The sequence below is a fragment of the Primulina eburnea genome, chromosome 4, assembly GCF_022965805.1.
Source record: "Primulina eburnea isolate SZY01 chromosome 4, ASM2296580v1, whole genome shotgun sequence".
Taxonomy (NCBI): Eukaryota; Viridiplantae; Streptophyta; class Magnoliopsida; order Lamiales; family Gesneriaceae; genus Primulina; species Primulina eburnea.
In genome coordinates, this window is record NC_133104.1 from 33,391,121 (window position 1) to 33,406,046 (window position 14,926).

Genomic DNA, 14,926 nt, shown 5'->3' on the forward strand with positions numbered 1-14,926 from the left:
AGGTGCTGAAATTGTTAAATGATGGGGTGATTATGCTATTTCTGACAGTAGTTGGGTGTTTCTTGTGCAAGTTGTACCTAAAAAAAGTGGAATAACTGTGGTAAGAAATGAAAATGATGAACTAATATCTACTCGTACTGTAACTGGTTGGCGAGTATGTATTGACTATAGGAAGTTGAACAATGCCACACGTAAAGATTATTTTCCATTGCCTTTTATTGATCAGATGTTTGATGGACTTGCTGGTTATTGTCATTATTGTTTTTTAGATGGTTATTCAGGTTATATTCAGATACTATAACGCTAGAAGATCAGAAGAAGACTACTTTCACTTGTCCCTATAGAACATTCGCTTTTAAGAGGATGCATTTTGGGATATGCAATGCACCTGCTACTTTCCAGATGTGCATGATGTCCATATTTTTAGAGATGTAGAGGAAATCATGGAAGTCTTCATGGACGACTTCTTGGTATTTGGCTCTTTGTTTGATCATTATTTACATAACATATCCCTTATTTTGCAGAGATTTCAAGAAAATAACCTAGTTCTTAATTGGGAGAAATGTCATTTTATGGTCCAAGAGGGTATTGTTCTTGGACATAAAGTGTCTTCTAGGGGATTAGAGGTAGACAGAGCCAAAGTGATTGCAATTGAAAAAATTCCTCCACCAAGGAACAACAAAGGACTAAGGAGTTTTCTAGGACATGCGGGGTTATATAATAGATTTACTAAATATTTCTCTAAAATCACTAAACCCCTATGTAATTTGCTTGAAAAAAGTCTACTTTTATCTTTATGATGATTGTTTGCAAGCATTCAAGAAGATTAAGAAAGCATTGGTGACAACACCAATTATGATTGTGCCAGACTGGAATGAACCATTTGAATTAATGTGTGATGCGAGTGACCATGCAGTTGGCGTTGTCTTGGGCCAAAGAAGAGAAAAGATGTTTAGGACAATTTACTATGTAAGTCGCAACATGGATGCGGCACAATAAAATCACACTACGACTGAAAATTAGATGCTTGCAGTAGTATTTTCCTTTGACAAATTCAGGCCTTATCTGACCAACACAAAGGTAGTTGTTTTTATTGACCATGCAGTTATTTGCTACCTATTCTCCAAGAGAGAAGCAAAAACATGCTTGATAAGCTGGAATTTGCTACTACAAAAATTTGACTTCGAGGTCAAAGATAAGAAGGAGAGTGAGAATCAAGTGGCATACCACTTGAAGAGACTTGAGTTAGATGAGAAGAAAGAAGAGGGAGCCATAAAAGAAGTATTTCCAGATGAACAGCTCTTCGAGGTAAATTTTGTACTTCTTTGGTTTGGTGATATTGTGAATTTTTTGTCTTGTGATACCTTTCCTCTAGATTTAAACCATCATCAGAAAAAGAATTTTTTCCGTCATATCAAGTTATTCTTGTGGGATGATCCATTTGTATACAAGAGGTCTACTGACCAAGTTATAAAGAGATGCGTGGAAGGTGTCGAAGCACAGGAATTTCTGGAGCAATGTCATTCTTCACCATATGCGTGGAAGGATAGCCATATGATGATTATATCAAACTACCCTCTCTCGTACTTTCCCTCGGACTTACGTCCCGTGACAACACTACGGCTCTACATGCTAGGTTTGTGCTTAGACTCGTTTTCCGACTCCAAAAGAGTTATCAGGTGGCGAGATTGGGTACAGTTGTGACATATTTAGGATCTAGTGCATTGTAGTCGGGGATTCACCGCTCACCTATGGGTGTGGATATCCTATGTGATCTGAGTACGTGGAATATCTGGTCAGATTATGAGATGTACGTTGGAGAAGGAGTTCTCCAATAATACATGCGATGCCACTATTTATATATGTCACATAGTTATCAAATTTATATGCAACCCTCGATGAACCAATAGTTGCAGATTCGATCGGGATATATGAGATGAAGGGACCGTACTGTACGTTAATCATAAACGACTGGTTCTTGCAGGAACTATCAGTGATACCTAGAGAATCACGGGGCGATGCTACTAGATGCTCTCACCATGATTCGTTGGGTTTAATCAGAAATATGATTTCTGACATTCTCATGATCAATTGTTGATACATAGAATGAGGCAAATAAGGGTAAGCCCGAATAAAGGATTATGTCCTGAATTACAAGGAGTTGTGAACTCACGGCTAGCTGTATACTTGAACCATTGAGGGTCACACAAGTACTGAATCATTTGTTCCCGTTGAGAGAATAAATTCAAGAAGTTGAATATATTTTATGATATAGTAAATTCAAGGAGTTGAATTTATGATAATTAAATTTTGAGAAAATAAATTCAAGGAGTTGAATTTATGAGATAGTAAATTCAAGAAGTTGAATTTATGAAGTTTGGAGAGAATAAAATCAAGGAGTTGAATTTGTAAAATTTTAGAATTTAATTTATTAAACTCAAAAAATTGAGTTTATTAAATATTAAGTTTTGGAGGTGATAAATTCAAGGAGTTGAATTTATAATTTGAATATTAACTTCAAATGTTGAAATTTTAATGGATTTAAATTAAACGTAATGGGTGTATGTATCATGGGCTTGTAGGAGTACAAGACCAATATACAAATTATTTAAGGTTCTTAATTGGATTTTAAAATAATAATTAATTAATTACATTAGTTGGACTAGAGTAATTAATTAAGTCTATTAAGTATTTGATTTAATTAATGGGCTTGTAGGAGTACAAGTCCGACATACTAAACAATTAAAGTTTTTAATTGACTTTGATTAATTAATTAAACTAGTTGGACTAGTCTAATTAATTAATCAAGTCCATTAATGTTAATTATGGATATTCGGTCATGACTTTATTATAAAAGGTTGTAAATAAGCCATAACCCTAGCCACCAATCAAGCCTCCATCCTCTTTGTGATTTTCGAAAATCACAATCCCTCCTCCTCTCAATTTTCGGCCCTCCCTATTTTGAAAAGGATTTTGAGCCGTCTCTCGTTTTAATTAATCTCTACGCAACCTCTTTCAAATATTCTAGCGCTATTTGGAAGAGGAACAAACGAACTAGTTGTGGACTTGATAAAAAAGAGATTTGAAGAAAGTTCGTAGAGAATTCATCAAGAGCTATGTCTGCTAACCCCGGAATAGTTGGAGCCGTGTGAATCTTTCACCAAATGCATAAAGTTTAAACTCCCGGTGAATGTTTAATAATAAAACCATACGAGTGTCCATAGACATCTTGAATGTCAAGATCTAAAATTTTTAAAATTCCGCTGTATTTAGACATAAGAAAACCGAGATCCAATAATATCTGTCTCTCGGGAAATGAGTATCTCTTAAGTTTGATCTTCTTTCTATCATAAATTTTATTATATTTTTTGATGATTTATGGGAAGTATTCTCCCTGCATGTAAAAAGGAGCTTCGTGGAATCATCAAAGGCCTAGGCTATCTTTGCGGCTGCAAATCTTGTAACTTCTCCAAGGTAAGCAAGCCATCTATGTATTTTTCCTTCCAAATAGACAATAGCTATCTTCTCTTCTGTAACATGTTACAATATTTTCTCTTCCAATGAAGGCACTTAATGCATAGGAATTTGAGCGTCATTCAAATTGCAAAACCAAGCGCACCCAAACAACCACATATACTTTGAAAATGGGAAGACGATCTACCAGATAGTTCAGGAGTTGAGCAGCACACCAGAAAGTATGCTGTTCGATGCTGTTCAGGCAGTGACTAGCTCTCCTCTTAATCAGAGAGTGTTCCGCATTTGGAAAGGTATTGAAACTGTCATATTATAAAACATTTCCCCACTTTCCCAATTCACCTTCCTTGTTGCTTATTTCTTGTATTCTGGCACTAGAATTGTACCAAGCTGCGACACGCGAGCTTCAGCATATTTACGGGAAGGAAAAGCTAAATCTATGACCATATTTTTGTCTTGGTATGTGGATTTAGATGTAAGATGGGATGTAATATGTCTTCCATGTGTACAGAGGCTAACACTAAACTTTGGTAAGTTGGGGAAATTATAGAATTTATTTTGTATGAGCTGCCAAGCATGCGTTTATTTATAATCCTGAGTTTGAATATTTGAATTCCCATGAAGAAATGGTTTATTTTGATGCATGAAGGGGAAGAATGTGTATGTTCTTGTTCGCGTATGCTGCTGTGTATATGAAGTGTAAATGTGCAGATTATTGATTATCGTTCTTGAAATTTTCTGGAGATATTATTCAATCAAAAAGAGTTCATCCATATCTGTCATAGCTTCCAATTTGTGAAGTTTCATCTTGAATTCCCTTCAAATATAATTCCATTTTCAAGGGATTCGTGGAGTTTTTAAAGATACTGATTTTCCATGCCTTTTGACAGTTCACACACGGGCAACAAACATAATTTCCTCAAACATTTACATACGGTCGATCATAAATCATCTTCCACCTTATGCTTTATCCCTTACCATATCCTTTTCTTTATTTAAATAAATTATATCCTATTTTATCTCCATCAACCAAATTTCAAGAAATCAACAGCACGTTAATTTTGTTCGATACACATTGACGATGATATTATCAAAATGTTGAAACTATTTTAGTAACAAGTTTTTAGTAAAAGCCAAGAAACCAGCCACACGAACAAACAACTCTTGCCGCTACGAAACATTAGTTAAACATTTGTCTCTTTCCTTGATCGGAATTCAAGTCCAGTAAAACTTAGCCTAATGGGGGTAAAGATTTGTACTAGAACACAAGAGAACACAAGACCACAAGCCCACGTTTAACAACCCCTTCGAATTTTACAATACATTTCACTATCAGACAAACTGAATCGCAGCACGAATGAGCATTATATTTAAACGAAACCAAAAGCCAGATATTGAATTCCGTATTCTCAAACGACAAGAACCCATTCATTGACGTGAGGCCACGTTTCAGAGGAGATAATTGCACTTTTTCCACAATACAATTAGCTTCTGTTTTTTTATTTAAATCGTTTCAAGAACCACAGCAAGCCGATCTCTGGGCTAGTTGACCAGCTCGAGCAGAAGGGTCTCCCGGATTAATCTTGATCGCTGTAGGCTGCTGCATGAAATCAAAATACAAAAAAATAAAAAAACATGAAACTTGAGCATTTTTTCCTTAAAAATGTAAATTTTGCTCCAAAAATACATAAAAATCACCCTCCTGCTAAATTCTTGTTCCGTTTCTTAACTCTTGCTCTCAATAATTATTTTAAACCAAGCTGAGTCAATAAATTCACCTCAGTTCTGGAGTCATTGTCTGAAAGCCTTTGTTTTATATCTCTAGCTATTGAAAAGAACACTTGTTCCACATTGAGATTTGTTTTCGCACTCTGCAGCAATGCAATACAAATTTCATTTAAGTATACATAACTGCATTTTTAAAGTATCTATGGAGGACACAAGGATTCTTACAGTTTCAAAGAATTTGATCCCATATTCATCAGCCAGTGCTTGGCCCTTGGACGTAGGTACAGCCTAAAAGATATTCAACCGTAGAATAATCAGTTTACTAAAGTACAGAATCCAGGCTGACCAATTAGTTCGGTGCATAAGAAACTGTTAGGGACCCAAACACATCGGGCCCAGTGTCAACTGAATTGGCCAACCCATTAGATGAAGAGATAAACAAGGCCAGGCCCAGGCCCAAGATTGTAAATGTATACGTTAGAAAAGGGAAGGGAAAGGCACGTAAGGATGAGGTATAAAAAGAGAGGGGAGAGTTGGTTAGAGGGCATCCAGAAAATATTGAGTGAGTAAGTCTCTAACAATTGTTAGTGAGAGAGGAGAGAGTTGGTTGTAACAAGATTCTGTTATTTCCATTTTCTAATATATTGCATTTCGGTTTATCACCGGCTATTCCTAACAATTGGTCCGACCTGCCGGATCCGAGAGAGTGACGGGAAACCATGGCCAGCACACGATCAGAAGCCAAGATGGAGAGCATGGAGAAGGCGTTGATGGGAGTGCAAGATAACATCTCGCAAGTGCAAGGCAGACTGGATAAGATGGACAAAGCGGTGGAAGGATTGCTAAGTCTGAAAGAAATGATAGAGCATATGATCAAGGCACAAGGGGGAGCAACGGTAAGGAGCAATGAAGGGGGAGGACAGCTAGGGGAGGGAAGCGCAATGCAAGGCAAGGATGCGGGTGTAGTGCGGCTGGACGAAGGGAAGGAAGAAGCATCAGAGGAGGTAAGAATGGCACTGAAAAAAATTGAACTACCTCTTTTTGAAGGAGAAGATCCTTTGGGCTGGTTGGGAAAAATGGAGCAATATTTCGAAGTCCACGAATCTCCACCCGAATGCAGGCTCAAGCTAGCTTACATTTGTATGCAAGGTACTACTGTCCATTGGTTCCGATGGATGAAAGTAAGAATCCCAAACATGAGTTGGGATAGATTGGCTGAAGAACTGATCAAACGTTACAGTGGGTTTGATGCCAATCCTTTTGAACTTATGGCATCGCTGAACCAAGAACAGCAATCGGTAGACGCTTATATAGAGCGTTTTGAGATGTTGATTGCGCAGCTGGGCGAGGTGCAGGAGGATCAAGGGCTAGGTTATTTTATGAGTGGGTTGAGGGAGGAGATACGGCGGAGAATGATTGTTCATGCACCCCGAACGGTGGATCGTTCAATGATGTTAGCAAGAGGGCTGGAGCGAGAATTGTATGGGACGGCGGTGGATCGGGGAAGAAGTAAGGTTGGGTTGGGCTTTGGGCATACACCTAAACCGGTAACTAATATGGGTTGGGCCACTCAGGTTTCGGCCCATGATAGAGACCGGGGCAAGAATTACCCGCCATCCAGTAACTATACGCGGACATGGAGTCCAGGGGAGCAGAAAACACGAAGTCCACAAATCACACCGCAATCGTATAATGGTGGACCTCGGAATCATTCAGGAGGATGTCGTGGAGGAACAACGAGGTCACCAGATCAAAAATCTCGGGATGACAGGGTGGTATCCCATCAAGAGTTTTTACACAGACGTGAGAAGGGGTTGTGTTTTAAGTGTGGCGACCCCTACCATCCAATGCACCGATGTGCCAAAAAAGCTTGAGGGTGACAATTCTAGCGGAAGAGGAAGGGGAGGATACCGAGTGCGAGCAAGTCGAATTAGAAGAAAAAATGAGGAGGCGAGGCGGGATGTAGAGGAGGCAGGGGAGACCCACGCGGAGTACAACACCCTGGAGTTACCGTTATATTCTGTCAACGGCATAAATCAACCACAAACGTTAAAAATGAGGGCGAAGGTGGCTGGAAAGGAGGTGGTGGCGATGGTGGATAGTGGCGCGAGTCACAATTTCGTTTCAAAAAAATAATAAATGAATTGGGGCTAGAAGTTGACAGGAGCGTGTTCTTTGGGGTGTGTCTTGGGGATGGGTGTCGGGTATCATGTCAAGGGGTGTGCCGCAAGATGGAGGTGGGTTTGGGGCAATGCCAATTCCAGATTGAAGGCTATTTGTTTGAGTTAGGGGGTATTGACCTTATTTTGGGAGTTGATTGGCTTCGTACGTTGGGGGATGTGCTGTTGAATTGGGATAGAATGGAAATGCGATTTAGCTGGGGAGAGCAGCCTGTTATTCTAAAGGGTGATCCCTCCCTCAGCAGATCACTGGTCTCATTCAAAGGGATAGCCAAGGTAAGTGAGGTTGAATTTTATGGGGCTGTCTTATTAAAATGGAAGGGAGGAGAGGTGTGTGGGGCGGAAGATGGGGGAGAAGGAGAAGAAATGAGCAACATGTTAACCAAATATGAGAAGGTGTTCCAAGAACCTTGTGGGTTACCTCCCAATCGGAGTCAAAATCATGTTATAAGTATAAAGGAGGGTTGTGGGCCGGTATCGGTGAGGCCTTACCGGTATGCTCACCGACAGAAGGATGAAATCGAGAAGATGGTGAGCGAAATGCTCACTTCGGGAGTCATACAAGTCAGCAATAGTCCATATTCAAGCCCAGTGATACTAGTAAAAAAAAAAGATGGGAGTTGGCGTTTCTGTGTTGACTACCGAGCTTTAAACGATATTACCATTGCTGACAAGTACCCTATTCCAGTGGTAGAGGAGTTGTTTGATGAGCTGCATGGAGCAACCCATTTTACTAAGCTGGACCTCAAATCTGGGTACCACCAGATCCGGGTTCGAGCTGCCGATGTCCACAAAACCGCGTTCAGGACTCATGAGGGACACTACGAGTTCCTAGTTATGCCTTTTGGGCTTAAAAATGCACCAGCAACGTTCCAAGCCACCATGAATGAGGTATTCCGCCCTTATTTGCGAAAATTTGTATTAGTTTTCTTTGATGATGTTTTGATTTACAGTAAGGGTTGGGAAGATCATGTACACCATGTGGAAGTTGTGCTGAAATTATTACAGCAACATCAACTCGTCTTGAATAAAAAAAATGTCAGTTTGGGTTAGAACAGGTGGAGTACTTGCGGCATGTTATCACTGCCCAAGGAGTAGCAGTGGATCAACAGAAAGTTGAAAGTGTGGTGCATTGGCCACAACCACAGAATACGAAGGGAGTGAGGGCATTTCTGGGGTTAACAGGATATTACCGAAAGTTTATTAAAGACTACGGTAAAATCGCAAGACCACTCACCGAGCAACTGAAGAAGAATCAATTCGGGTGGGAGGAGAAAGCCCAAAGAGCTTTTGAAAGACTTAAACAAGCCATGGTGATTGCCCCTGTATTAAGAATGCCCGACTTTGCTAAAGAGTTTGTGATAGAATGCGATGCTTCAGGAGTGGGCATAGGAGCAGTGTTGAACCAGGAGGGCCAGCCAATTGCTTTTTACAGTAAGGCATTGGCAGATCGAGCTTTGTCTAAATCGACATACGAGAGAGAATTAATGGCCTTAGTTCTGGCAGTCCAACATTGGCGCCATTACCTACTGGGCCGCAAGTTTGTTGTGATTACGGATCATAAGCCTTTGAAAAATCTTTTGCAACAACGAATAACTACACCAGACCAGCAATATTGGTTGGCTAAGCTGCTGGGGTATGAGTTCGAGATAAAACACCGAGCAGGGGCAGACAATGGAGCAGCAGATGCACTCTCTCGAAGAGAGAGCATGGGAGAACTGAATGCTTTAACAAAAACCGAATGGGCGGGGGTGGAAGCGCTTCAAGAGGCAGTAAGAAAAGACCCTGGACTTAAAAACATCATAGAGGAAGTGAAGAGGTCCCCTGAAAGCAGCAAACACTATTCTTTAATCAATGGATGTTTACTTTTTAAAGGCAGATTAGTTGTTCCTCCGGGATCCTCATGGGTCTCCAAATTGTTGAGGGAATTTCACGATACTCCTCTTGGGGGACACTCCGGAGCTTTTCGAATGTATAAAAGAATTGCAAGCAATTTCTTTTGGCCAAAGATGAAGAAGGATATCTACAAATTTGTGTCCGAGTGTGGGGTTTGTCAAAGGCAGAAATATGAGGCAATGACACCCGCAGGGTTGCTGCAACCTCTACCGATTCCAGAAGCAATATGGGAAGATCTGGCCATGGATTTCATTACAGGACTGCCGAAATCACAAGGTTTTGAAGTGATATTGGTGGTGATTGATAGGTTATCAAAGTACGGACACTTTCTACTACTTAAAAGACCCTACACCGCCAAGTTGGTAGCAGAAGTTTTCACACGAAATGTGATCAAATTACATGGAGTTCCGAGGACAATTGTCAGTGACAGAGATGCAGTGTTTATGAGTTTATTCTGGTCGGAGCTGTTTCGACTACAAGGAACCCAACTCAAGATGAGCACGGCCTATCATCCGGAGACAGATGGACAAAGCGAAGCCTTGAATAAATGTGTGGAAACATATCTGCGTTGTTTTTGCTCCGAGCAACCCAAGAGTTGGTCACAATGGTTACATTGGGCCGAATATTGGTACAACACCTCCTATCAAACTGCTGCTGGAATGACTCCATTTGAGGTGGTGTATGGTAGAAAACCCCTTACTGTAACTAAATTTCTACCAGGGGAAACAAAGGTGTCGGCTGTATCACAGGCCTTGGTGGATAGGGATGAACTCCTGAGACAGCTCAAATACAATTTGGAGCGAGCTCAACAGAGGATGACCAAATATGCCAACAAAAAGCGTAGGGAGGTGCAATTTCAAGAAGGTGATGTGGTGTATTTAAAGCTACGACCACACCGCCAAAATTCAGTCTCTACAAGAGTGTTCCAGAAACTGGCAGCAAGATATTATGGGCCTTATCAAGTATTGAAGAAAGTGGGGCAAGTGGCTTATCACCTAAAGCTTCCCGAAGGGTCCAAGATACACCCTGTTTTTCATGTGTCATGTTTAAAAAAGGCTGTGGGTAAAGAACCTAATGAAGTTAAATTACCCAGTGAAGTAGACGCTGATTTATTTATCTCCTTCGAGCCTGAAGCAATCTTGGATGAAAGGAATAAGCGAGTACACGGGAAGATAGTCCAACAGTTGCTGGTCCAGTGGAGAGAAAGACCGATGGAAGAAGCAACATGGGAAGATAAGGAAAGCTTCTCAACACAGTTCCCTGATTTTCGCCTTGAGGACAAGGCGAATTTTGATGAGGCAAGGCATGTTAGGGACCCAAACACATCGGGCCCAGTGTCTACTGAATTGGCCAACCCATTAGATGAAGAGATAAACAAGGCCAGGCCCAGGCCCAAGATTGTAAATGTATACGTTAGAAAAGGGAAGGGAAAGGCACGTAAGGATGAGGTATAAAAAGAGAGGGGAGAGTTGGTTAGAGGGCATCCAGAAAATATTGAGTGAGTAAGTCTCTAACAATTGTTAGTGAGAGAGGAGAGAGTTGGTTGTAACAAGATTCTGTTATTTCCATTTTCTAATATATTGCATTTCGGTTTATCACCGGCTATTCCTAACAGAAACCTATGTCACTCTTTTAACATGGTGTTGTACCTTTACAAGGTAATCTTGACTTCTCTTATTACTTCACTGAAATATCCAAAAATATCTTAAAACTTTAAAGCTCATTGTACTGGTGATTTTAATATGCTTTCTAATTCTTAGGGAAGAGGATTGTTTTACAACAGATAAATGGATCATTAAAATAGTTTTTTATGTCACTCTTGTGTAATACAGTAGTATCGATATACAAGGAATTATGAGTAAAAACTGAAATCGGGAACAGGGAAAATTACCCTTTTGCTTTCATCCATGTCTGCTTTGTTCCCTACCAGTATCTTGTTGACATTATCAGAAGCATGTTGTTCAATGTTCCTTATCCAATTCCTAATGTCTGAACACAGAACCGTGATTTTAACATGGGTTAAGAAACCAGGAAACCACCAAATCAAGTAACAAAATCCACATAATCATTTGGAAACTAGTTTTCATTTGATTCAAAAAATGTTAAATCAATTAATGTAAAAACCCATATTATCTATATTGTATACTATTTAGACAACCTTATTGTAGCATTTTTTGTGACACCAAAGAGACTATTCTTAGATGTTCTTTTTTTTTTCAATCGGTGACTACTCTTAAATGTTCTTGATATATATTAAACATCAATTAATACATGAGCAAATTTTTGTACATAAAATAGCTAGTTTACAGAATATCCTACTTAAATTATCTACTGTCTGTCTTTAATATACAACAGAAATCAATATAATACAAGTTCATGTAAGTTAATAATATATCTTCATAGTTTAAATTGCTTTTAATTAAAGTTATCAATCAACTTTATAATAAAACATATTATTCTAAAAATATAATTATGCATAAGAAAATGATTCGATAACAAGCTACTATATAACCTTATAACAAAAATATAAAAATACAATTTGTTATATATGTGCATCATTTGTGCCATATGGACAAACAGAAAAGAAAAAAAAAGCAAAACACAACGAAGTGGTGATATAATCTTTAGGGAGACCTTACACTCCTCTTGTGATTCCATACACAATTTTCGGGAAAGTTTCAGAGTTAGATCGGAACTTTCAATGATATAATCTTTAGGGAGACCTTACACTCCTCTTGTTATTCCATACACAATTTTCGGAAAGTTTCAGAGTTAGATCGGAACTTTCAAGAGATTTAGAATAACATGAAAAGTTGCCATTTTCACAAGGTGAGAAGGGAGGGGGGCATTATAAATATGGCAGGCAACACGAAAGAAACAAGGGGGGGGGGAGGTCATTCTTGTCGACACAATGCCAGAGGTTTTACGTTAGATCATATCATTTCGATTAGGCCATATCACTTAAAGGCCCACATTCACAACAAAATAAGGTCAATATGTCTTAATACAAACCATTTGTACTGAGATATGCTTAAATTTTACAGAGGGAGAGAGGAGAGTACATAGAAAACTCATGTCAGAAGGATAACGTAAAAATGAAACCTTACTGTTAAAGGACGATTCATCTGTAACATCATAAACCAACAATATGCCCATAGCTCCACGATAGTAAGCTGGAGAAAATAAGGGGATTGAGAATAACAACTTGAACAATTGTCTGCATCATATAACATAATTATGAGACTTACAAAAGGCTGAAGTGCTAATTTTTTAGAAGCTGAAAAGAATGTAACTCCTTTCAAGTGCCGCATTGGTACTAGTTATTTTAAATAATCTTTCGAATTATGATAGCATGCTGTACTGAATTTTCTCGGTTAATTAAATGCCTTAGTCCTGATTCACCCCTCACATAGGTCTAAATGCAAACCAGGGAAAATTCTTTTTTTCTCATCGTTAATGTTAAAAATCATTGGTAGGTCAACAGCCTTTATTGCTAAATGCGAAGAAAGTGGTAATATTGAAGATAACAGGTGATACACTTAAAACAGAATTTGTTTTTCACACAGACGTATTTATAGAAGATACTACAATTTTATTTTACTGTCTCCGAAATTCTTCTAATCCCACTGCCCGAAAAATAAAGAAAATGTATGGGTTTTCAAGTGAAGTAAGGCCGAAAAATGAGCTTACCTGTAGTGATTGTACGGAATCGTTCCTGACCAGCTGTATCCCAAATTTGGAGCTTGATCTTCTTGCCATCAAGTTCAACAGTTCTTATTTTAAAATCAATTCTATGGAAGAATCATGAGCATTAGATTAGAATCCCAAAAAATAGGTTCATAGTATGTTCAGCAAAGAAGAACTCACCCAATGGTGGTGATGAAACTAGTCGTAAAAGAACCATCAGAGAACCGTAAAAGAAGACAACTCTTACCGACACCTGCTAGATAGAGCAAAACAGTAAAAAAAATTGACAATCCGTGAATTTGAAATATCCTTTCAATATCAGAGTGTGAACTTGTGCAAGTAACTTTATACACTTGATTCAATTTTTGAAAAGCGAGTAGTTATGTACATAGTTGCTTTTGAGATCCATTACATAGAGACTGGCTCATATCAATGATTCTTGAACTTATTTCATTTATTCTTGTTTACATGTTAATAAATGTCTTGGGCAATGAGCATTGCCTACACTAAATTATGAAATTTACCAAACATGATGCAGATTTGTAAGCACAAATACAATTGTCACTCTAGCACTCTTGATCTCGTAAAATGAAAAAATACAACCTGATTCTTAGGAACAGATGAATTATATTTAGACCAAAATGGTTGATAAAAAATAGAAGAACACCCCATTTATTACCACTTGTTGCAGCTCTCAAGCTCAAGCACACGACATATCCTCACAAAGCAATTCTAACACCAAAGAAAATGTTTCACACTTGAATTCATTGATAATCAATTACCAGTTAGAAAATCTTACTTTCACTGTAAAGGAGGACTTAAATAACAAAGGTCTTGTCACAAAATCAATTAAAAATTCAAACTCTCTGTACCATAGTACTTAGCACATTATTTCAACATTTTTCAACACAGTAATAATGAATATACCATGAATCAAGATCCCATAAAATTACCAGTTACAGATCCGAAAACAGACACCTTTTCCCACAAAAAAAACAGCTTCATAGGACCAAATAAAGCATTTTATATAAACTATGTGAATTTATCAAACATGAAAAAAAAATCCCAAAAGTAAAACTGAAGGACTAAGAACACTAACCGCTGTCACCGATGAGAAGAAGCTTAATAAGGTAATCATAATCTGCTCGAGCCCTCGCCGGTGCTGTGGCCATTGACCCAGCAAATCAAACTCCACAAAGTCGCACAAAATCCCTTCTCAAAACTTTATCTCTTACAACTCTTGAATATTCATCTAAACATAAGTAAATATATCACTCAAACAACTAAGCGTGCGTAAAATCGAAGAAAATAACACAAAATAAAATGAGATCAAATTTTACGTGTTTTTTTAGTGTGGAGGGAGAGGGGAACGAGTGTATGGCGACACGGATCGACAGATGCGCACCGTCCGATGAGTGGTGCCAATTACGCTCAACAATAACTAGGTTAGTTGAATGGGCTGTCATGTTATAAACAAATCGACGAAAATGTTCCCCTTCAATATTTTATTATCGAGCTTTATATAGCATCCATATTTTTATATTATATTATTATTATTATTATTATATACATGTAAACTAATCAAATTTGAGTGGGTCTCATGTGAGACCGTCTCAAGATCCTAATATGTGAGACGAGTCAACTTTACCCAAATTCACAATAAAAAGTATTACTCTTAGCATAAAAAATAATATTTTTTCATGGATAACCCAAATAAGATATTTGTCTCACAAATACGACCCGTGAGACCGTCTCATACAAGTTTTTGTCATCAAATTTTGTTTGAGATCCTTTATATAATCATATCGAGTCGAGTTTAATCTTAATCTCGAGCTCAAGGTCGACTCGGCTCGTTTATGTTGCTCGAGCTCGACTAGTTTTTTGGGTCTTAAGTGTACAATAATAATTAACATTGTCTTACATCGAAATTTGAGAGCAAGAGAAGTGAATGAACGACTATA

The 14,926-nt window shown here is 38.4% G+C and overlaps 1 protein-coding gene across 2 annotated transcripts; it reads right to left on the minus strand.

Annotated features, from left to right (window-relative positions):
• Window positions 1–4,617: 4,617 nt before the first annotated feature.
• On the minus strand, window positions 4,618–14,202 carry LOC140830972 (ras-related protein RABE1c-like). 2 transcript variants are annotated; one of them, XM_073194596.1, is made up of 8 exons: window positions 14,065–14,202; window positions 13,146–13,218; window positions 12,969–13,069; window positions 12,386–12,451; window positions 11,170–11,267; window positions 5,428–5,490; window positions 5,253–5,345; window positions 4,618–5,071 (listed from the first exon to the last, which is right to left on the minus strand). In XM_073194596.1, exons 1-8 carry the CDS (start codon window positions 14,135–14,137, stop codon window positions 4,988–4,990), a joined length of 651 nt encoding a protein of 216 aa, XP_073050697.1. In that variant the 5' UTR covers window positions 14,138–14,202; the 3' UTR covers window positions 4,618–4,987. The 2 variants fall into 2 exon arrangements, with proteins under 2 accessions (XP_073050697.1, XP_073050696.1); XM_073194595.1 differs by having other exon boundaries at window positions 4,618–5,074.
• Window positions 14,203–14,926: the final 724 nt, after the last annotated feature.

Bases quoted from the DNA above. Each gene is read 5' to 3' on its own strand.
- LOC140830972 (XM_073194595.1), bottom strand. From the start codon at position 14,137: ATGGCCACAGCACCGGCGAGGGCTCGAGCAGATTATGATTACCTTATT. The intron at 13,070-13,145 runs GTGAGTTCTTCT...ATTCTTCCATAG, and splicing joins AGTTTCATCACCACCATTGG to AATTGATTTTAAAATAAGAA. The intron at 11,268-12,385 runs GTAAGGTTTCAT...TTCTGTGTTCAG, and splicing joins AGATGAATCGTCCTTTAACA to ACATTAGGAATTGGATAAGG.